The 23785-nt window shown below is 43.8% G+C and overlaps 1 protein-coding gene across 1 annotated transcript in view; it reads left to right on the forward strand.

Annotated features, from left to right (window-relative positions):
• Positions 1-23785, forward strand: part of LOC126094960 (myrosinase 1-like) — a 121044-nt gene that overhangs the window by 34673 nt on the left and 62586 nt on the right. The window contains exons 2-3 of the mRNA XM_049909615.1: positions 2449-2578; positions 11193-11326. Of these exons, the coding sequence (XP_049765572.1) occupies positions 2449-2578; positions 11193-11326 (264 nt within the window). The remainder of the gene's footprint in view (positions 1-2448; positions 2579-11192; positions 11327-23785) is intronic.

The following is a 23785-nucleotide window of genomic DNA, read 5'->3' on the forward strand; positions in this document are numbered from 1 at the left end:
GATAAATGCATATCTGAGAAAGAAATTGTGGGGGAGCACATCTATCGAAAAATCTTTAAGAAAGAGTTCAACCTGTCATTTCGACTACCAAGTAAAGACGCTTGCTCTTTTTGTGACAAGCTGAGCTTTGAAATGGACGCTGCTACCAATACAGAAGAAAAAAGAAAGCTTCAAACTGGAAAGAAGCTTCACCTTTGGAGGGCTGAAGCTGCAAGAACAGCAATGGCTACAGACACAGGATGTAGCGAAGCAGTTTCCCAGGTGGTCAACATTGATATCGTACTACAAAAGAAACATGTTCGTGTATAATTTTGGTTACCATAATTTAACTGACGGCAAAATCCACATGTATTTTTGGGATGAAAAATCTGGATCAAGGGGTTCATAGGAAATTGGTACCTGTTTATTGAAACATATTGAAAAGTGTGTCACTTCTCAAAAATAAGTAGTTGCGTACAGTGACACGTGTGGTGGGCAAAACAGGAACATAAACATTGCCCTAACACTAATGAAAGTGACGCATAAGGAGGAGAAATGCGTACCATCACGTTTCCGACTTTGATAAAGGTCGGATTGTAGCCTATCGCGATTGCGGTTTAGCGTATCGCAACATTGTTGCTCGCGTTGGTCGAGATCCAATGACTGTTAGCAGAATATGGAATCGGTGGGTTCAGGAGGGTAATACGGAACGCCGTGCTGGATCCCAACGGCCTCGTACCACTAGCAGTCGAGATGACAGGCATCTTATCCGCATGGCTGTAACGGATCGTGTAGCCACGTCTCGATCCCTGAGTCAACAGAGGGGGACGTTTTCAAGACAACAACCATCTGCACGAACAGTTCGACGACGTTTGCAGCAGCATGGACTATCAGCTCGGAGACCATGGCTGCGGTTACCCTTGACGCTGCATCACAGGCAGGTGCGCCTGCGATGGTGCACGAATGGCAAAACGTCATTTTCTTGGATGAATCCAGGTTCTGTTTTCAGCATCATGATGGTCGCATCCGTGTTTGGCGACATTGCGGTGAACGCACATTGGAAGCGTATGTTCGTCATCGCCATACTGGCGTATCACCCAGCGTGATGGTATGGGGCGCCATTGGTTACACGTCCCGGTCACCATTTGTTTGCATTGGCGGCACTGTGAACAGTGGACGTTACATTTCAAATGTATTACGACCCGTGGCTCTACCCTTCATTCGATCCTTGCGAAACCCTACATTTCAGCAGGATAATGCACGACCGCATGTTGCAGGTCCTGTACCGCCCTTTCTGGGTGCAGAAAATGTTCGACTGCTGCCCTGGCCAGCACATTCTCCAGATCTCTCACCAACTGAAAACGTCTGGTCAATGGTGGCCGAGAAACTGGCTCGTCACAATACGCCAGCTGTACCTGTGCACGCCATCCAAGCTTTGTTAATGCGCAGGCGTATCAAGGCCGTTATTACGGCCAGAGGTGGTTGTTCTGGGTACTGATTTCTCAGGATCTATGCACCCAAATCGCGTGAAAATGTAATCACAAGTCATTGCTAGTATAATATATTTGTCCAATGAATACCCGTTTATGATCTGAATTTCTTCTTGACGTAGCAATTTTAATGGCCAGTAGCGTATTTTACAAAGCAAGTTTGAATGAGACACATGTTTGACATTTATATGAAGTTCGATTTTCTTGGTTTGACCATATGGTTGCTTACACGCTTGCTGTAATATGTTCAGGCATCTGACGATGTAATAGGCACTGATTTCCAGTGCCTATATTGTACTGTGCTTTATGTAATGTAACCTATTGCATGTGTGAAAATAATATTTTTACAGAAACATTTTGAAACAGTTTAGTAGCTGTATCTCTCCATGCTTCGGCTTTCTTGAAAATGTTTTTAGAATCTTCATCACCTGTATCGAAGAAGAAGTTGTACCTGGTCACCTGTTCGATAAGTTCTTCTGTTTGCATGATTTCTCCTGCGTGTGGACTGCACGCTCACCTGTACGACAGGCTTGCGTCCCGCCGCCTCAGGCTCGGCCGTCAGTGAGGGAACAGGCGGGCGCTCACAGCCGCGAACCGCGGCGGCGAATCTGTGTATTTTGAGACAGACTGGCGCTCGCCGCGGCCGCAGGCCAGCCGCCGGGGCGGAAAGATCGCCTTCTGTGTGACAGACACGATGCGACAACACTCGTTTCAAGGACGCGGGCAGCCCGCCGCTACTCAAGGTCGCACACCGCGTGGGCAGACCCCGTTCCGAGTGGTCAGACCTTGGGCCAATGATCGTATCTCTATAACTACAAAAATTAGAAATTTTAAAACAGTCTTTCAATTATCTGATAATCAGTGATAGCCGAGGTTGTTTGCTCAACGCTGAGTACCGTAAACAAGTACCTATATTTATATAAACGCACATACACACGTTCCAAAAACTGCATGACATTGTTGACTTTTCATAATGCAGCAGCTAATACTGTTGGTAGCACTATTCGCTGTTGCTGTGGCACAGACAGCAATCAACCAGTTCCCGGAAGGTTTCATTCTAGGGAGCGCCACCGCGGCATACCAGATCGAAGGTGCTTGGAATGAGGATGGTGAGTACGAATTAACATCTACAGTACCATATTTTTTATCATTATGTCATCATCATCATCATCATCATCATCATCATCATCATTTAAGACTGATTATGTCTTTCAGCGTTCAGTCTGGAGCATAGCCCCCCTTATACAGTTCCTCCATGATCCCCTATTCAGTGCTAGCATTGGTGCCTCTTCTGATGTTAAACCTATTACTTCAAAATCATTCTTAACCGAATCCAGGTACCTTCTCCTCGGTCTGCCCCGACTCCTCCTACCCTCTACTGCTGAATCCATGAGTCTCTTGGGTAACCTTGCTTCTCCCATGCGTGTAACATGACCCCACCATCTAAGCCTGTTCGCCCCGACTGCTACATCTATAGAGTTCATTCCCAGTTTTTCTTTGATTTCCTCATTGTGGACACCCTCCTGCCATTGTTCCCATCTACTAGTACCTGCAATCATCCTAGCTACTTTCATATCCGTAACCTCAACCTTGTTGATAAGGTAACCTGAGTCCACCCAGCTTTCGCTCCCATACAACATAGTTGGTCGAAAGATTGAACGGTGCACAGATAACTTAGTCTTGGTACTGACTTGCTTCTTGCAGAAGAGAGTACATCGTAGCTGAGCGCTCACTGCATTAGCTTTGCTACACCTCGCTTCCAGTTCTTTCACTATGTTGCCATCCTGTGAGAATATGCATCCTAAGTACTTGAAACCGTCCACCTGTTCTAACTTTGTTCCTCCTATTTGGCACTCAATCCGTTTATATTTCTTTCCCACTGACATTACTTTCGTTTTGGAGATGCTAATCTTCATACCATAGTCCTTACATTTCTGATCTAGCTCTGAAATATTACTTTGCAAACTTTCAATCGAATCTGCCATCACAACTAAGTCATCCGCATATGCAAGACTGCTTATTTTGTGTTCACATATCTTAATCTCACCCAGCCAGTCTATTGTTTTCAACATATGATCCATAAATAATATGAACAACAGTGGAGACAGGTTGCAGCCTTGTCTTACCCCTGAAACTACTCTGAACCATGAACTCAATTTCCCGTCAACTCTAACTGCTGCCTGACTATCCATGTAAAGACCTTTAATTGCTTGCAAAAGTTTGCCTCCTATTCCATAATCTTGTAGAACAGACAATAACTTCCTCCTAGGAACCCGGTCATATGCCTTTTCTAGATCTATAAAGTATAGATACAATTCCCTGTTCCACTCATAACACTTCTCCATTATTTGCCGTAAGCTAAAGATCTGGTCCTGACAACCTCTAAGAGGCCTAAACCCACACTGATTTTCATCCAATTTGTCCTCAACTAATACTCGCACTTTCCTTTCAACAATACCTGCGAAGATTTTACCCACAACGCTGATTAAAGAGATACCTCTGTAGTTGTTACAATTACAATTATCATTATGAGTTCTAAATAAATTTCTCGAGATGTGTCATCATTTGAGGATTGAAACTGGTCTGGATAAGACATTTGTAAATACACTTCACCATGCATATGCTCAGTTCCTATTCTCATTTCATCTATAAGGACTGTACATGCTGAAGGAATCTTACTTAACAGTGTTTCCGAACACACATGTTCCTTTCTTTTAAAAGTGTCTAAATTGCTGTCCAAATATGGGGTTCAATAGGAATTTACAGGTGCAGATTTAAAACTTACTGACAGATTAAAACTGTCTTCCGGATGAAGACTCGAACTCGAGACCTTTGCCTTTCGCGGGCAGGTGCTCTACCAACTGCGCTATCCAAGCACGACTCACGGCCCGTCCTCACAGCTTCAATTCTGCCAGTGCCTCGTCTCCTACCTTCCAAACTTCACAGAAGCTCTTCTCAGAAACTTGCAGAACTAGCACTCCTGGAAGAAAGGATATTGCGGAGACATGGCTTAGCCACAGCCTAGGGGATGTTTCTAGAGGAGCTGTCAGGACGGATCGTGAGTCGTGCTTGGGTAGCGAAAGGCAAAGGTCCCGAGTTCGAGTCTCGGTCCGCCACACAGTTTTAATCTGTCAGGAAGTTTGATATCAGCGCACTCTCCGCTGCAGAGTGAAAATCTCATTCTGGAAAGATCCCCTAGGCTGTGGCTAAGCCATGTCTCCGCAATGCGGTCTAAGGCGTTGCAGTCATGAACTGTGCCGCTGATCCCGGCAGAGGTTCGAGTCCTCCCGTGGGCATGGGTGTGTGTGTCTGTCCTTAGGATAATTTAGGTTACGTAGTGTGTAAGCTTAGCGACTGATGACCTTAGCAGTTAAGTCCCATAAGATTTCACACAAATTTGAATTTGATCTCCACAATATCCTTTCTTCCACGAGTGCTAGTTCTGTAAGGTTCGCAGAAGAGCTTCTGTGAAATTTGGAAGGTAGTAGACGAGCTACTGGCAGAATTGAAGCTTTGAGGACGGATCGTGAGTCATGCTTGGGTAGCTCAGTTGGTAGAGCACTTGCCCACGAAAGGCAAAGTTCCAGAGTTCGAGTCTCGGTCCGGCACACAGTATTCATCTGTCAGGAAGTTTCATATCAGCGCACACTCCGCTGCAGAGTGGAAATCTCATTCTGGTTAATGCAGATTTGATGAAAATCGATAACAGACGTCGTTCACTGGTAGAGCTCGTACCTTCTTAAACTTCCCGTGCGATATAGCAGAAAAGATATTTCGCAACGGCAATATTTCATTTCGAATTGCGTTGCCTAGTACTTGGCTACTAATGTATTGAAAGTACTTTAAAAATCATGTAATACTATCCAGCAACAAAAGTTTTCGCTGAAGCATGTTCCTTGACTAAAAAGTCTTTATTCAGAATACTTAAACCACTGACTGCAACACTCTGCGATATATTTGCCGCTTTTCTCTTTGTTCCTCACGTCGTCGAGAGGTGAAGGCTGCTTTAAAACCCTTTACATGCACGGTCTTTACTGCTGGTGCATCAGGCCCGAGCCCTGCGGAGTGGCCGTGCGGTTTGAGGCGCCATGTCACGGATTGCGCGGCCCCTCCCGCCGGAGGTTCGAGTCCTCCCTCGGGTGTGGGTGTGTGTGTTGTTCTTAGCATAAGTTAGTTTAAATACACTCCTGGAAATTGAAATAAGAACACCGTGAATTCATTGTCCCAGGAAGGGGAAACTTTATTGACACATTCCTTGGGTCAGATACATCACATGATCACACTGACCGAACCACAGGCACATAGACACAGGCAACAGAGCATGCACAATGTCGGCACTAGTACAGTGTATATCCACCTTTCGCAGCAATGCAGGCTGCTATTCTCCCATGGAGACGATCGTAGAGATGCTGGATGTAGTCCTGTGGAACGGCTTGCCATGCCATTTCCACCTGGCGCCTCAGTTGGACCAGCGTTCGTGCTGGACGTGCAGACCGCGTGAGACGACGCTTCATCCAGTCCCAAGCATGCTCAATGGGGGACTGATCCGGAGATCTTGCTGGCCAGGGTAGTTGACTTACACCTTCTAGAGCACGTTGGGTGGCACGGGATACATGCGGATGTGCATTGTCCTGTTGGAACAGCAAGTTCCCTTGCCGGTCTAGGAATGGTAGAACGATGGGTTCGATGACGGTTTGGATGTACCGTGCACTATTCAGTGTCCCCTCGACGATCACCAGTGGTGTACGGCCAGTGTAGGAGATCGCTCCCCACACCATGATGCCGGGTGTTGGCCCTGTGTGCCTCGGTCGTATGCAGTCCTGATTGTGGCGCTCACCTGCACGGCGCCAAACACGCATACGACCATCATTGGCACCAAGGCAGGAGCGACTCTCATCGCTGAAGACGACACGTCTCCATTCGTCCCTCCATTCACGCCTGTCGCGACACCACTGGAAGCGGGCTGCACGATGTTGGGGCGTGAGCGGAAGACGGCCTAACGGTGTGCGGGACCGTAGCCCAGCTTCATGGAGACGGTTGCGAATGGTCCTCGCCGATATCCCAGGAGCAACAGTGTCCCTAATTTGCTGGGAAGTGGCGGTGCGGTCCCCTACGGCACTGCGTAGGATCCTACGGTCTTGGCGTGCATCCGTGCGTCGCTGCGGTCCGGTCCCAGGTCGACGGGCACGTGCACCTTCCGCCGACCACTGGCGACGACATCGATGTACTGTGGAGACCTCACGCCCCACGTGTTGAGCAATTCGGCGGTACGTCCACCCGGCCTCCCGCATGCCCACTATACGCCCTCGCTCAAAGTCCGTCAATTGCACATACGGTTCACGTCCACGCTGTCGCGGCATGCTACCAGTGTTAAAGACTGCGATGGAGCTCCGTATGCCACGGCAAACTGGCTGACACTGACGGCGGCGGTGCACAAATGCTGCGCAGCTAGCGCCATTCGACAGCCAACACCGCGGTTCCTGGTGTGTCCGCTGTGCCGTGCGTGTAATCATTGCTTGTACAGCCCTCTCGCAGTGTCCAGAGCAAGTATGGTGGGTCTGACACACCGGTGTCAATGTGTTCTTTTTTCCATTTCCAGGAGTGTAGTGTGTAAGTCTAGGGACCGATGACCTCACCTGTTTGGCTCGTTAGCAATTCACACACATTTGAACATTTGCAATAGGCCCGAGACCGAAACTTATTATTGAGGTACTGTCAGTGAGCTCTTTCACACAAGAATTCCTGCAATGAGAAGAGCTGAGGATTCATGTAAACGTCGGCCGTGATACGAAATCCACTGCCAACGCCCCTGGGCTGAGAGCATTCATGTAACGAGTGAATACAAACAGTGGGGTGCTCTGACGTGTACTTGTTCCCTACACACCCCAAGAACACTGTAAGTGCTCCGGCCCGAACCTATGAAAGTGAGCTTCGACTCACCTTCATAGGAGGGCGATTAAACAACGTGGTTAAAAATACTGATAGCTCCTTTTGAATACACTGTGGGAGTGACAGTGATCGATGTATTACAAATATTTACTATCAAACAGTCTTGATCACAATTTATATATTATGGTGACCGGTTTCAACCACTACTGTCGTCATCTTCAGACCGAAATGTCGTATGCAAAGCTTCAATTAGAGGGCTACATACACAATTGAAAATAAAGAAAGTTATAAAGCTATAAATCGATGAATTACCAATGGGTAAGAACCTCCTTCTGCTGGAGAATCATTACTGGAGAAACCGGTGCACGTCTTACTATATATAATGGAGGCTCCGCCCACTTCTGATGGAATGATGTCATTACTAACCAATGGGCTTCTTTCCACTGAAATTGTTGTAAGCTGTCTCATCTTTGGAACGGCGTCCAACTTCACCATGGCAACCAGTGGTTCCATCCATAACACGGATTCCTACACCTTCTTCCCCTCCACCGGTGTACCCCAAGGTTCCGTCTTTTCCCCTCTTCTGTACCTTTTCTATACGGTGGACATGCCGCCGCCTTCACCCCCCATCAACCTTCTCCAGTACGCTGATGACACCGCCTTCCTTGCCCTCGCCCCCACCCTGCAGCCCTCCCAACACCTTCTCCAGTCCCATCTTGACTGATTCACCACTTGGTGCAACCAGTGGTTGCTTAAGGTCAATCCTTCAAAAACACAGGTGATCATAGTAGGCTAAACCACCCCTTCCTTCCGCCTCTTCGATTTCTATATCACCGTCTATGGCCGTCCTATCGCCCTCACCTCCACACTTAAGTACCTTGGCGTCACCCTTGACCGTCGCCTCTCCTGGACCCCCCACCTCCGAACAATCCAAGCCAAGGCACGCTCCCGCCTCCATCTCCTCAAGCTCCTCTCTGGCCATAAATGGGGTCTGGACCTTTCCACCATCCTCCATACCCATAAATCCCTCATCCGCCCTATCCTTTGCTACGCCCACCCTGCCTGGATCTCCGCTCCCCCTACCTTTTACAAATCCCTTCAGATCCTAGAACCCCATGGTCTTCGCCTCGCTTACAGCATCTCACCTCCCCCGGGTGGATCCTGTACGATCTCATTCCCTTCCCCCACTTCCTCCTTTTCCTCAAACGGATACGGATCCTCAACACCTCCCATAAACTCGATCCTCCTCACCCGCTTGTCTCTCCCATCCTCTCCCGCCCCCATCTGCTGCCGCACCTGTATTTCCACGTCCCACCTGCTCTCCATCTTTCCACTCTCCATACCCTCTCCCAAGGTGGCTTCTGCCAGCTCCCTATTCCTGATGATGCTCTTCTCCATCTACCCCTCCTACCAACTTTGATACTCCCTCCTTCTTCCTGTGTTTGTTCCTATGGGCACCCTCTCTTCCTTCTCTCCCCCTTCCCTCCCTCCTCCCTCTCTCCCCCCTCCTCCCCCAGGCTTAACCTACCCCCATACCTTCATTCCTCCCCCCATCTCCTCTGCCCTTGGCATCTTTGCTCTCCCCTCTCCCTCCCCCACCACCTTCTTCCCCTCTTGGCATGTTCCCGGACTCGCACACGTAAAGTGGACATTCGCGCGCCGGAGATCATCGCCATCGTTTTAGTGCAGGGGCGGGCAAACGTTGCACACGGCTCATGAGCGCACAGCGCTGCACGTGTGCTGCTCGCGTGCAGGCGTCGACCGGGGCTGTGGCGACAGCCGGCAGGTTGCGGCAGTGTAGTGCCAGGCTAAGCAGCGGACGTTGATGCGAAGCGAGCACAATGTAGTGAACGTTGTATTTCAAGAAACGGAGAAGTGGAGATTTGTTATCTTTTAAAAAGTAATGGGAGAATCATTTATTCTTTGTGCAAAAACGTGAAAATTCGAAATGTTTAATATGTGGCAGCATTCTCGCTGGTCAACGGAAGTTTAGTATTGAAGGCCATTATAATAAATTTCACAAGGACGAGTACAATTTATTGTCGGATTCTGAGCGTATGGGGAATTGACTGAGCGTAAGAAGAGCGATCTGACGATACCAGATGAATCTGTCGTAGTTGGGCGGCCGGAATGGCCGAGCGGTTCTAGGCACTACAGTCTGGAACCGCGCGACCGCTACGGTCGCAGGTTCGAATCCTGCCTCGGCCATGGATGTGTGTGATGTCCTTAGGTTAGTTAGGTTTAAGTAGTTCTAAGTTCTAGGGGACTGATGACCACAGCAGTTAAGTACCATAGTGCTCAGAGCCATTTGAATTTGTCGTAGTTGCTGTTGTCACGAGAGATCTGCGACTTTCTCTCGTCATGTCTCTCATCTAACTGATTTAAAATTTTGTGGAGCACTCTTTTCAAGTTTTCAGGACGACAACAATAATAGCCCAGCGGAATGTGCAAGTTATAAGACTGCACTTAATATAGCGAGAGCTGGAAAACCATTTGCTGAATTAATAAGTCTCGGTTAAGAGCAAACATCAGTGATGAAAATTTACGTAACTGTTTGTGTTTGTCTGTATGTAGAAATTTTGTTCCAGATATTAAACTTATTGTAAACTCCACCTGTGATAATTAAATGCAACGTATCGTAGGTAATAGGTACTCTTTCAAACCATGATTGCCTTCAAGCACTCCTACTAACCTTATTCATTCACTCAATAAAGGAAGCTAGGAAACAAAACGCGTTACAGAGGAAGGAGCGGACAGAAGGTATGGTGGGGATGGGAGATAAGCGGGTGGTCAGCTTGCCCCTGTGTGCACGCGGAACACCTGTTAACTGCACGCGTGTAAGTGCACCGCACATGTGCAGGATTCCTGCCCGCCCCTGTTTTAGTGTGTGTGCCGTCGTATTTGTGCCTCGGTGCTGTTCCTCGCCCACGCTCCATCGTTCACGTGTCGTGTCCGTCATCAGTGTCCGTGTGCAGTGCCAACAGTTTCCTTAGGTGTCTTCACATGTGAACGGCTACGTGTTATTTGTTTCTGTGTCTATTGTTTTTTGCCCCGCACTTTGTTCTGTACATTCTGTGTCTCCAATGTATTTTCTCTGTAAAACTTTTGGTTGAAGAGCAGCGTAGTGCCAGCCCACCTTATTGCAAGGTGTCAAATAACAATAAAGGAAAGAAAAACAGTTTCTCCAGTAGTGATTCTCCAGCAGAAGGAAGTTCTTACTCATTGGTAATTCATCGTTTTATAGCTTTATAAATTTATATATTTTCTTTAATGTATGTAGCCCTCTAATTAAAGCTTTGTATACGACATGTAGGTCTGAAGATGACCACAATAGTGGTTGAAACCGGTTACCATAACAAATAAATTGTGATAAAGACTGTTTTTGGTAGTAAATACTGACAGCTCCGGTTGTTCACAACAAGCCATAATCGCAGTAAAAGGTGGCGTTCCACACGTCAGATTTTGCTGACACCTCGCAATCTCCACCTTAAACACGCAAGAGATCCTCTGCCTGAACGTTTGCTTTTCATTGACATAACTTTTGATCGTTCTCTACCACGGATAAGAGCCACTATTTGTACCTCAGGCTTTTGCCTCCCACTTTCTCTATCTGTCACTGCGCTATCCCTTTCATTTGTCTGACTTGATTAAAAACCTTCGTAAATTCCACTAATCTCAATCAGTTATTTTACGTGTACTTTTCAGATGTGTCGAGTCCATTTCCAAAAGGCTAGTGGTATTGTAGGTATTAAACGTCCTCGCCCAACGGGTTTTCTGTCATTTCATGCAAAACTACACTGCACTACTTGCAATAACATACCGCTGTGTACGCAGGCAAGGGCGAAAACATCTGGGACCACATGCTGCACGAACACCCAGAGTACGGCACGAATGGTGCCAACGGCGACGTGGCCTGCGACTCGTACCACAAGTACCAGGAGGACGTGCAGATGCTCAAGGCGCTCAATGTAAGTACTCGCTGCCGCTGCACAGGTGTGGTACTCGGTGAATCTACCGTGTTATGTTGTGACTCAGTCGTAGGCTCCACTCTCACGTTAATGAAGTACACCGCTGCTTAGAAGAACTGCAACATCTGGGCGAGGCAAATTCGAATGAAATGTATCATAGAATGGGCACGATAAAGCTCCAGGAAAACGCTTCGTGCACCTTACGATAAGCATAACTGTCTACGTTATTTACCACCAGGTGCGTTTTGATTGAAATGGATTATCTGTCTTCAGGTGTTTGAAGTACTTTCCTGGTCAGTTTCACTTTGCCCACCCTGTACATTTCCAGTTAAATTAATGATTACAGTTTAACAACAACAGCACAAAACACGCGAAAGTAACACCATCTTTTTTTCTTTCTTTCACTTACGCCATAGTCCCCCAGCGGTCGCAGGGTCGGCGTGGTTACAAAGGATTTGGCAGTGTTAATGTTAGTGATGGCCGGATGCGCTTCATGCTGCCACCCCATACTGGCCCAGGACTGAATCAGTGTAACCCAACTGTCTGCGTCTAGTGTAAATCGTGAAATAGTGCGGATGCGTTTCAAATGACTGCGACGCCTGTAACTGAGGTGGAACGTGGGGACCAACCCGATATTCACCTAGCGGGATGTGGAAAACCGCCTAAAAACCACATCCAGACTGGCTGGCACACCGGCCCTCGCAGTTAATCCGCCGGGCGGATTCGATCTGGGGCCGGCGCGCCTACCCGAGTCCAGGAAGCAGCGCGTTAGCGCTCTCGCTACCCTGGCGGGTTGAAAGTAACACCATCTACATTATATAATGAAGAAATACAATGTATGTTCCTCACTTAAACGTTGTTTGTTTGTGAGTAAATAGCGTTGTGCCACGTCTAAGTACGAATGTCTACCAATTCCTGGCGGTATTCGACTGTGACACGAACATGGCTGTTGAGATTGTGTACTGTGGTTATCGTCTGCGATATTCCTACTCTTCTGGACAGTATCCTACGAAAGTCATGCTAATGTGGAATCTAGGGGTTCAGATGCACCGTACTTTATACTGTGCAGAATCTCAGCTACCTCTTACAACTGCGGCCCCAGAGCATAGCTTGCGAGGGCGTGTTAGATCATAGGATCGTACAGCCATTTAGTGTACCCATATTCAGGAAACGGGATTGTTTCCAGCAGGACAAGTATCCACGAGGGCAGTGTGAGGACCTCAGGAATGCCGTGGAGTTTCGCTACAGCCACCATGTTGTGGCTTCCCATGACTCTACAGCAATGAGAAGTGGGCCAACAGTGGTGCGAGCAACGAAAAGAGTGGGCACATGCCGAGCATCAGTTTGTCTTATCTGACAAATCCAAGCTTTTGTGTATACAACCATAATGGACGTGTGTGGAGTCACTGATTGGAATGAAGGTTTCCAGACAATATTCATAATTATCTTATCAACCCAGCGCAAGATGGTATGAGGTTCAAAATGGTTCAAATGGCTCTGAGCAATATGGGACTTAACTTCTGTGGTCATCAGTCCCCTAGAACTACTTGGATCTAACTAACCTAAGGACATCACACACATGGATGTCTGAGGCAGGATTCGAACCTGCGACTGTAGCCGTCGCGCGGTTCCAGACTATAGCGCCTAGAACCGCTCGGCTACACCGGCCGGCTGGTATGAGGTATTGATAGACAACATGATCACTTCTGGTTGGTATATGGTACTACAGATAGTAGCTTTTACATTCCGACGATATAAGGCCGGTAGTATTGGGATACTTTCGAGGACTATATGTCATATTTGAACTAGATAATACAAGACTCCATGTCCCTCAAACTATTGTGACTTAACTACTGCCGCACCAACTACCCTCCAGACAGCTTTTCAAGCCATGATCCGATTGGCCAGCTAGCTGATAATCTAATTTCGCTTCGGTGCTGGAATAATGCTGAGGCAAGACCTCTGTTAGGCACAGTATCTCTGCTAGCTGCTGGTCTATGGGCTGCTACTAGATGCGGTATTGTGGGGCTTGAATCAGCATCATACAGCCGAGGCCATCTCCCGGGTGTCACGAGCTGGCCCGTGCATGTTTCGATGGATCTTGGGTTTTGGTCCAACGCACCACACAAATGATTCCCCAGAGAAGTGGTTGGTTGCTCTACACTTGTTCCTGCGGTTTACCAGATGTGTCAGTCAAGACTCAGAAAGGCTTCTTGCCACTGTTCTTCACTGAGGTAGCGCACAGACATGCCGTCCTCATCTGCTGCGTGGTAAGAATCTAGCATTGTGGTTTTCTGAGGTTACCATGACCACCTGGGCCTCAGTGCATGAATTAGAGTTGCCACCAGCAGCCATTGTACGAGAGTCACAGTGTATAAAGACTTCAATTGCTAATGGAGTATGACCGAGAAACTGGTAGTATGCACCTGAAATCTTGTATAGCATTCTCAGTCGATCATCCTGACAAATAGCAGCATCCACAACACTGACACCACTACAGTGTTGCCAGAAATAGACAATTACTGCCAACAATGTGTGCATCAGCAATTAGCATCATCATCTCAGTGGAGGGAATGAGGGTAAACTGACTTTCTTTGCTCAACTGATTGACAATGGAGAAGCAATTACATAGGAGACCTGTGTTGAAGGAGCGATTCACGAAAATGGATTCAGCATTGATTGCATTGGGTAGATAACAATAGATGAACATATGACAGAATATGCCTAGTGAGGTGTGGAAGTGCAACTTGCTGTAGCATAATGTCCCATGAACTCAATCTTCAGCAGTGTTTTGAATGTAAAGGTCCTGGGCAGTTTGCTGGAGAATACAGAGAGCTGCATGATTAGCATTCAGATGTAAGGATTAAAATACATTAGTAGGAAAAATTGTAATGTAATGTTAGTATGAATTTTTTACTGTATTTTTCCTTTTGTTTTGTCCTTTTGTCGTACACTCGGGGTTTGCAATGAGTAAACCTGGGGAACAACAGGTTACCATTACAGAGGTGGTTTAGTCTTTCCTTGATTAGTGGCTCACATGAGGAAAGATAACGCAGACAGCATAAGTAGTTAGAGCAATTACAAGAAACCAGAGCCGTGTCCAAATTATCAGCATCATCCCCCCCCCCCCCTCCCCAGAAATTAATGCAGCTACCTCGGCTTTTTGCGTAAAACAGGAGAGACTGTGTTCACATTTGTAGACAATATTTTGACAGCTCAGAAGCTGAATTGTTGGTCAGATTCGCAGTTACTACGTACCGCTAAATTATGTTAAATAGGAAATGCGAGAACATATGTGATGTATCTTGAAGAATTAAGGAATTCTCATACATCTGACAGTCTGGGGAGAGTTTTACTGCAGCGTTATAGGAGAAAGAATAGTTGTATATATTATTGGGCGAATTTAAACAGTGTGTCAGAAAGCACCATCCACAGCTGAATGGAGAGAAATAGGACACTTAATGTCAATACATGTGACTTGTATTAAGACAGATATGATCAAAATTTCCGGAAGGCTTAACAGGAGTCACAGGAATGTCATTAGCACCAGATGAGTTGGATTCACTTACCTAAGTCTGTGAAAGAAAGCGTTTCTTTTTACCACCGGCGTCAAATGCTAACGATGTGGCTGATCATGCCAGATACGGAAATATTGTTGAAAGATGGCAACCTACTGTTAAACGTCAGTCTCTCCAGGATTCTGAGTAGAGCTTGTTAATTTAGCATAACAGAAACACATGCAGAGGCGGAATTTTGCTTAACTCACTTAGTACATGGTGGAAAACACAAGTTTTTATTGGACACAGGAGTGCACTAACCTTTCGTAAGTTTAACGACAATATTATGGAAACGACAGATTGCTATTAACCGTACAGAGGAGAAGTTGACTCGCAGACAGGGACGACAATAAAAGTGATACACACGTGGGCTTTCGGCTAAAAGGCATTCTTTTAACGTAGAAAACACACACAGTATCACAGAAACACAGCTCACACTCACATAGCCACTGTATCTGGCCACTGACGGCGTTTTAATCTGGAGAAACTGTTGTCTATGCTACATTTCCACAAGGTTTATTCTTGGTGCAATGGGGAGCAACTGAACTGTCTTCAAGTCCACTGAGAATTAATTCGCCTGATAAAACATTGAAAGCTATAGGAAAACTGCTGTGGATGAGTGAAGGAGCTGATCCGTTGGCACACAGGTTATGGGTGATTGATCCACTGAGAGAAAAATGATGAATTAGGTAAATCACGCAGTTTTGTTCAGAGGAATATTTTACGTGTACGGGAGGTGGAGGATGAGCAGGTGGTGCCCATCATAATAGATAACTTGGGGACTGAGGACATTCACTTGTCTACAGATCAATTGGTCTCCAGTTAAGAGACTCTGGAGAGAGATATTCTTGATAAGAAGAGTTCGGACACTACATATAAACAAGCCACCAGTATGTAATTATAGGAGAAGATAAAACGTTCGGAAAGAACAGAAAAATTATCCAAGGAGGAATTGTTGTTGGAGTTTGAAGACCAGTTTAATCTTTCTTGGGCTTTCCTAGCACCCCCTGTAGCACAACACAGTGTCCGAATTAGGAATGGGCCAATGTGTATCAGAGCCATGGCTGTACCTTATAAAGTGCAGCTGGTAACGGCGTTCTTTAAACAACATTTATCGAATAGCATTATTGAGGATAATTAGCAGTCTTTGGCGAAAACCAGGAAAAAAGGTACTGATCGAACTGAAGCTTATCACTTTTGCTGTGACTACAAATATCTTGTCATATGGTTACAGACACATATCCGGTACCAAACCTAACTGAAAGTTTGAACAGTTTGGGGGCAGTACTGATATTTTTCCCGCATGAATGTGGGGAGTTGGAAGTAGCATTGGAGGAATGACAGAAAACGGCAGTTACACATCTTTGAGCACGACCAATAACACAATATGCTGCTTGGTTTGGAAAATGCGCCAGTTACATTTCATCGATAGATAGATGAAGTTTTGAGAGAGTTAAGACCAAGCGTATTGGATGGCATAACAATCTTTGCAGACGACGTAGAGGAGGAAGTGCAATGACTAAAATCGTTCCCAGAATGAGATTTACACTCTGTAGCGGAGTCTCGGTCCGGCACACAGTTTTAATCTGCCAGGAAGTTTCACTAAAATCGTTGTTCCACAGGCTGTATGCAACACACGTAACACTAAAGTAGTCTCACTTCACACTACAAGAGATGTAGTATTTGGGGCATATTATTAGTTGTGATGGAGTCTGTACAAATCCTACATTAATGAAGACTATTGAAAGGTGGCTACACTGAGCCACAGCGCCAGAGATCGCGCCAGAGAGTTTTGTTCCGCCGCCTCCACTGGCAGTGATTATTGAGAGGTTGCGGAGAGCGGTGATTATTGAGAAGTCGTAGTGGGCAGTTCTTGTTCAGATGTAGTGGAGAGTGATTATTGAGAAGTTGTAGTGGGCAGTTCCTATTCAGATGTAGTGGAGAGTGGTTGTCGTGAAGTCGGAGTGGAAAGTTGTTGAGATGTCGTAGTAGTGAGTGCCTGTTCCATGTTTTATGCAGTTGTTTGATGGGAGAGACAGCAGATGTTGTTGTAATACAGATATTGTAATGATTAGAGTGCTTTTCGTCAATAGATATGAAGGTAACAAAACACGCTTTTTTTCTCATTATTTCTATGTCTTGAATAATGCGTCTTTACAGGTTCAGTCAACAAAGCATCTGGCTTGTGTTCTTGGATTAGAGTGTAATTCTGGTTTTCTTGCGTAATGATAGTATTCCAATTTTCTTTAATTACTTCAGCATATATGGTGTTTAAATTATCTTATCTTATTGAAAAAGAACCGTGCCAGATGTGTACGTTGAGTCACACGTCACACACAGAACAGCTATATTTGTGTTTTGGTTTCGTAGGTTTTATAGTTGCTGGGGACTTAATTAATTAATTGTGTTAATGGAAATTTCATTTCATTCTTTGTTGTTGTTCTATGCAGTCAGATAGCGTACTAAAACTAGTCAGGGCCAGCCGTTTACGAGACAGCGTAATCGGACATACAGCCACGAAAAATAAAAATTATTTGCATTTAAACAATTAAGCCCCCATGCACGTGGCGACCGCTGCTTCGGATCGTCCCTTGGAATTCTTCTGATTGTAAAAATAGTAGACAGTAGTATTGTTGTAGTAATTTGTAGTTTAGTAATAGTAGTCTATATTGCATGTGTAGATTTGGTAATTGGCATTCTTCTAATGGTATTTTTCAAAATTTAATTTTTGTTGTCTTGTCTACGGGTTTGACATTTTAGTGCAATTATTTCAATTGTTCGATTAATTGTGTTTGAGGGAAACATTTCGTGTGAATGGTATTGTTGGAGACAAAGTGTCATTGTGTATAAATTTCGTATAGTGACGAGTTTTGTATGTCTTGTAAATGATTACGCGATCGATGAAGAAGGCAAAAATGATGGATAGTCAGAATGATGAAATTGTTGAGATGGCGAACTCGCCAACACAGGACAACAGTATGATGAATAATGAAGTTGAAAACAATTTAATAAGTCAGGAAAATAGTCCGGAACCATTTCAAAATTTTTCTCAATCAGAAAATTCACAGAATACGAGATTAACGACAGAAGATTCTGAAATAGTATCGAACACAGATAGCTTTATGGCTATGCAGAACGCAGTTAGTTTTGCGGGAAATGTTAGGGGCGAAAAGAATTTTTAACCATTTACAATGGAGCAGTTGATGAGTGCAATATTAAATTTAAGATCTGAATTAAAAACAGATATGGGAACAATGGCAACACGGTTAGACTCACAAATGGGAACAATGGAGCAGTTACGATCTTAATTAAAAACAGAGATAGGGACAATTAAAACAGAGATGGAATCACAGTTTAGATCTGAATTAAAAACACAGATGGGAACAATGGAAATACGGTTAGACTCAATGCGAGCGCAGTTAGGATCTGAATTAAAAACAGAAATGGGAACAATGGAAACACGGTTAGACTCACGAATAGGGACATGTTTCAAAAATAAGAAAGATGAATTAAAGAAAGAAATTAGAGAAGAAGTACAACCGATTTTGAATTCTCACAATAATAGATTAATTGCAGTAGAGATTAGACAAAGGGAACAGGATAGAGAACAGGAAGAAAGAGATCGCGTGATAGTACAGAAATTTTCAGAGTTAAATTTACAACGTGCACATGATAAGGAAGAAATATTTGAGAGAATCGAGGAATCCGTACCAAATGACAGAATAAATAACCTAACACAACAGTATGAACAGTTAACTACTAAATGTGTTAATACTGAAACCCGAGTCGCGACACTTACGGAAGACTTAAATAAACAGAAAGAACAATTAGGTGACTTATCGGAAAGAGTTGAGGAGATTTCGGATAAATTGACAAATCTTAGTTTAAATGGGGACAGAGATTCAGATGACACAGCTCCATTGCCATTTTCAGAAACCGAAGAATACCAGAGCATAAATAAACATGTTGAAAATCAGGGAAAATTTAATGAACGCGTTAAAAGGGAATTCGAGGCATTTCGAAAGCAAGTCAAACAAATCGAAGGCGAAATTGTAGGAAAAGACAGCAGAAGAAATTTAGAATCACAGATAGCAGAGGGGTTTGAAGAAAGTAATTTATTTCATTTACGAGAAGCAACAAGAGAGCGCCAGGCGCGCGAACTTGACAATAATCGACATTCAGATTGGGACAGACGCGGTACGTCTTTGTTGCCACGAGGCGAAAACTTTGACTATAAACACTTTTTGACTGTTCGGAAATTTAAGATCTTCCGCAATTCTAAGAATGACATACATCCATGTGCATGGTTAGATCAATTTATGTACGCACTTCCACCAAATTGGCCACTAAGTCACAAATTGGAATTTATGTGTGGATATTTAGAAAACGAACCGGCGACGCGCATGCGTGCACTCATTAGAGATTGTAATAATCTAAAAGATTTTTATCATGCATTTCTATCGGCATATTGGTCCGAAAACACACAAGACAGAGTCAAACATAGTCTTATTATGCAGCGTAATTTTAAACAGTCTGAGTTCCGCACGCCGGCAGAATACTTTGAAGACATGATTCCAAAGAATCAGTTCCTGTCCAACCCTTATAGCCCGATTGAATTAATTCGCATTTGTTTAACTAAGCTGCCACAATCCATAAGACAAATTGCTTTAGCCGGAAGATGTAAAGACGACATTGAGACCTTGCTACAAGAACTTGAGTATGACAACGACGACGGGACTTCTTGTAATTTTTTCAGTAACAGTAATTACAATAGATTTTCAATGAAAAGGGATAGTGATCGGAACTGGCGTTATATGGGTAATTTTGAGAATGACAGACGTAACAGACAGGACAATAGATACCAGCCTTACGACAATAACAGACGTTCTAACAGAAATTACACAGACAATTATAATAACGGTAATTCGTACCGGAATGATCAATCATACGGAAACAGTAATCGGTATCATCAAGACAGAAATTATTCATACAGTAATAGAAATTCTTACTACAGAAGTAATCAGGGTAGTAGATACAACAATAATTTCAGAAGTGACAGTCGAAATTATACAAGAAGTAATTATGCAGACAGACAGGAAAACAGAACTTTTAATAAAAGACAGAACCAAGAATTTGCATCTAACAGACAGGAAGGACCTAATTGGCATCCTCCACATCACAGAACTTCCGAGAGACAAGTGCAATTAGTAGAAATTGATCCGCGAAATGACGCGAATAACCAAAGACGTGACGCAAACAATCGACAATGACTTGTAGCTTCGGCTTCTGGCAGCAATATAGACGGTTCAGAAAGTAATGACACTACGACTTTACACTACGTACGCCTGGAAGACATGAGAGATATTTTGCTAGACGAAAAGGAAAATAATGTAGACGCATTTTTACATCCTGTTATTGAAGTATGTGTGGGTAAGAATAAGTTCACTGCAGTTTTAGATTCTGGGAGCCCATTGAATGTCATTAGTGAATCAGTTTTTCGTATATGTGTAAGAACTATTGCTTGTCTTGTGTTACCTGTTTCTAAAACTACAATTCGAGGAGCGATTTCTGGAAAAAGTGTGGAAGTTAAACAACAGACCAATCTAAATTTCATTTGTCAAGGATACGAATTTTCTGTTAATTTTATTATTGTTCCATTACTCAGTACACAAATTATATTAGGAATGGAGTTTCTTAATGCACATAAAGCAATTTTGAACTTTAAAGAAGGAAGTGTGAATTTGACTGTTGCCGGAATGCCGAAATGTTTGAAATTTTTCGAGTGTTTAGCAAGATCTGAGTCAGATACAAAATGTTTAAGGTTTCTTACTTCTGATGTTTTCGTTGAGCATTGTGACGACAGTGTGTTTATTCATGACAATGACAATAGATGCAGAGACGCGATGGATGATATAATTAATAGCGAAGAATTAATTATTGAAAAGGTTAAGAAAGCTGAAGTGCCAGATGACGTTGCAAGAGAAGAACTGCACCAAATTTTGGCTTCACATGCTACAGTATTTAGTCATCACACAGGAACTATACAAGGCTTACAATATTTATTTAAAGTAAAAGAACACACGCCATTTCGCGGGAAAACCTACGCTATTCCTTTGGCTTACAGAGATAAGGTTAAGAGTGAACTTCAATACATGATAGATCAAGGCATTATTGAGCCAGCAGTCAGTCCTTATACCAGCCCATTACATGTCGTTCTTAAAAAGGATGGATCAATTCGTTTGGTTCTGGATTCCAGACAGATAAATAATATCATTATTCCTGAAACTGACCGCCCACAAAATTTAGATGAACTTCTTCAACATTTCCGTGGAATTAAAGTTTTATCCACGATTGATATGCGCGCAAGTTTTTGGCAAATAGAACTTCACCCTGATTGCAGAAAATACACTGCCTTTTTAGCCTTTGGTAACTGTTACCAGTTTCGGAAATTACCGTTTGGACTTACTGTATCTTCAGCAGCATTCATTCGTAGCTTAAACGAAATTTTACCTGTTTATCTTCGTGACAATATTACTTCATATGTTGACGATATTCTTATTGCTAAACGTTCTCGGAGTGAGCACAACAAAATTTTGGATTCATTATTACGTATTTTTGCAAGAGTTGGCATTACAGTGAACTTGAAAAAATCTGAATTGGGTCGTTCTCAGGTGAAATTTCTTGGTCATATTATTTCTACAGAAGGTATTCTTCCTGATCCAGAGAAACTAGACGCAATTCGTAATTATGCTGTTCCTACCACAAAACGTGATGTTCGTACTTTCCTTGGTGTCTGTAATTTTCTTAGACGCTTTGTTAGATTGGACGATTTGGCCACACCTCGTTTATGTGAACTGTCTGGTAAGAATTCTAATTGGTGTTGGGATGAGGAAGCTCAGTCAGAATTTGAACAACTTCGTGATGCTTTAGTTGCTGCTCCACTTCTTTCACACCCGGATTTATCTAAAGATTTTTGTCTGGCGACGGACTCATCATACAAAGGCCTAGGTGCACACTTATTTCAAGAGACAGAAGAAGACGGCGTTGTAGTACAGAAAACTATTGCATTTGGAAGTCGTGTTCTCTCTAAATCAGAAAAGAATTATTCGATTACGGAACTTGAAGCTTTGGCTGTTGTTTGGGCTTCTACAACATTTCGGACATTTTTGTTTGGCAGACATACTAAGGTTTACACCGATCATCGAGCTCTGGAATTTCTTATGTCAACAAAATTAACTCATGGAAGATTGTCACGATGGGCGTTGTATCTACAGGAATTTGATTTTAGTATTCTTTACATACAGGGTTCTTCAAATATTATTGCTGATGCTTTATCACGTGCACCTATGGGTTTGAAACAAAGTGCTGAAGAGGACTGCAAAGAAAACAATTCTTGTTTGATGTATATTCAAGGTGTTGTGTTCGAAAATTTTATTTCGTCTTCGATCCAGGAAATCGCTAAGGAGCAAAATAAGGATCCAATCTGGAAGGACATTAAGGAGAAGTGGAGGAGAAAGGAAAGCGTAGCGATTAGACAGTATTATTTAGTTCGCAATGAAATTCTTTTAAAACGAAAATCGGTCGACAACTCTGTTTGGTTAGTTTGTATTCCTGATGAGTGGGTTAATAAACTGATTTGGTACACACATTTCAGTTATGCACACTTTGGTCCCAGAAAATGCTTTCATAAATTACGAGAAAATTGCTACTTCAGTAATATGGAAAAACGTATTCGATCTGTTCTTGCCAAATGCAAATTATGTCAAAAAGCTAAGCCGCCAACTATTTCTCACAGAGCACCGTTGTTTCCTATCATTCCAGCGAAATTGAAGGACATGGCTGCAGTCGATTTGTTCGGTCCAGTGGTTCGATCTACTAATGGTTTTGCGTATATTTTTGGTAGCAGTAGAATTGACATCAAAATATGTGTGTTTTACACCTTTACGCAAAGCAACAGCTCGTTCAATATCTAACGCTTTCATCAAAACATTTTCTTAAAGACGTGGGTCATGTTGATAAGGTTATATCAGATAATGGATCACATTTTCGCTCTAATATTTGGCTTCGTACTCTACGGCGTCGTAAGATTAAACCAATTTTCATTTCACTTTTTCACCCTCAATCTAATGTTCAGAGAGATGGATGAAGAAAATCAATAAATTGTGCCGTCTTTATTGTCATCAGAATCACAGAACATGGGATCAGTATCTTCATATTTTTCAAAACATTCTGAATGAACTCCTTAATGATTCAACTTCTTTACCGCCTCTATTGATATTAAAAAATAAAGTACCGACAAATCGCACTTCTGAAATCGTTCCTTTTCCGCCTACAAGGAAACTGCGGCATTTTGAAATTGTCAACCTGGCTCTACGAAATATTGCATCTGCGGCTGCTAGAAGAGAGAAATCAGCTAAGCGTCCTGGTCGTTTAAAAACCTTGTCAGTTGGTCAAAAGGTGTTAATTAAGTCTCATCGTTTGTCTCACAAAGGAAAAGGCTAGTGTCGCAAATGTTTTCTGCTTTATAACGGTCCATATAGGATTCGCAAAATTATTCATGATAACACTGTTGAAGTAGAAACTCTTAAATCTCGGCGCTCTAAGGGAATACATCATATATCTAACGTTAAAATTTTGTGGAATGACATACTTTTGAGAAACTAACAGTTGTATGTAAACACATGGAGAAAGCAAGGATACCGCGCCTTGTTCCGGCGGCGGCAGATACTCAAAGCAACAGTGAAGTCTGCGCGCCGCACAAGGCAGTCGTTGACCGCAAACAATTACTTCCTACGTCACGCGCCTACAGCTGATCGAGCGCTCAGTGCGAATGCACTGACAGCCGTAAACAAATACACAGTCTAATTTCTCCGATTGAATTCAGTATAAAGCTATAGTGACT

This window comes from Schistocerca cancellata, chromosome 8 (assembly GCF_023864275.1).
Source record: "Schistocerca cancellata isolate TAMUIC-IGC-003103 chromosome 8, iqSchCanc2.1, whole genome shotgun sequence".
NCBI classification, from domain to species: Eukaryota; Metazoa; Arthropoda; class Insecta; order Orthoptera; family Acrididae; genus Schistocerca; species Schistocerca cancellata.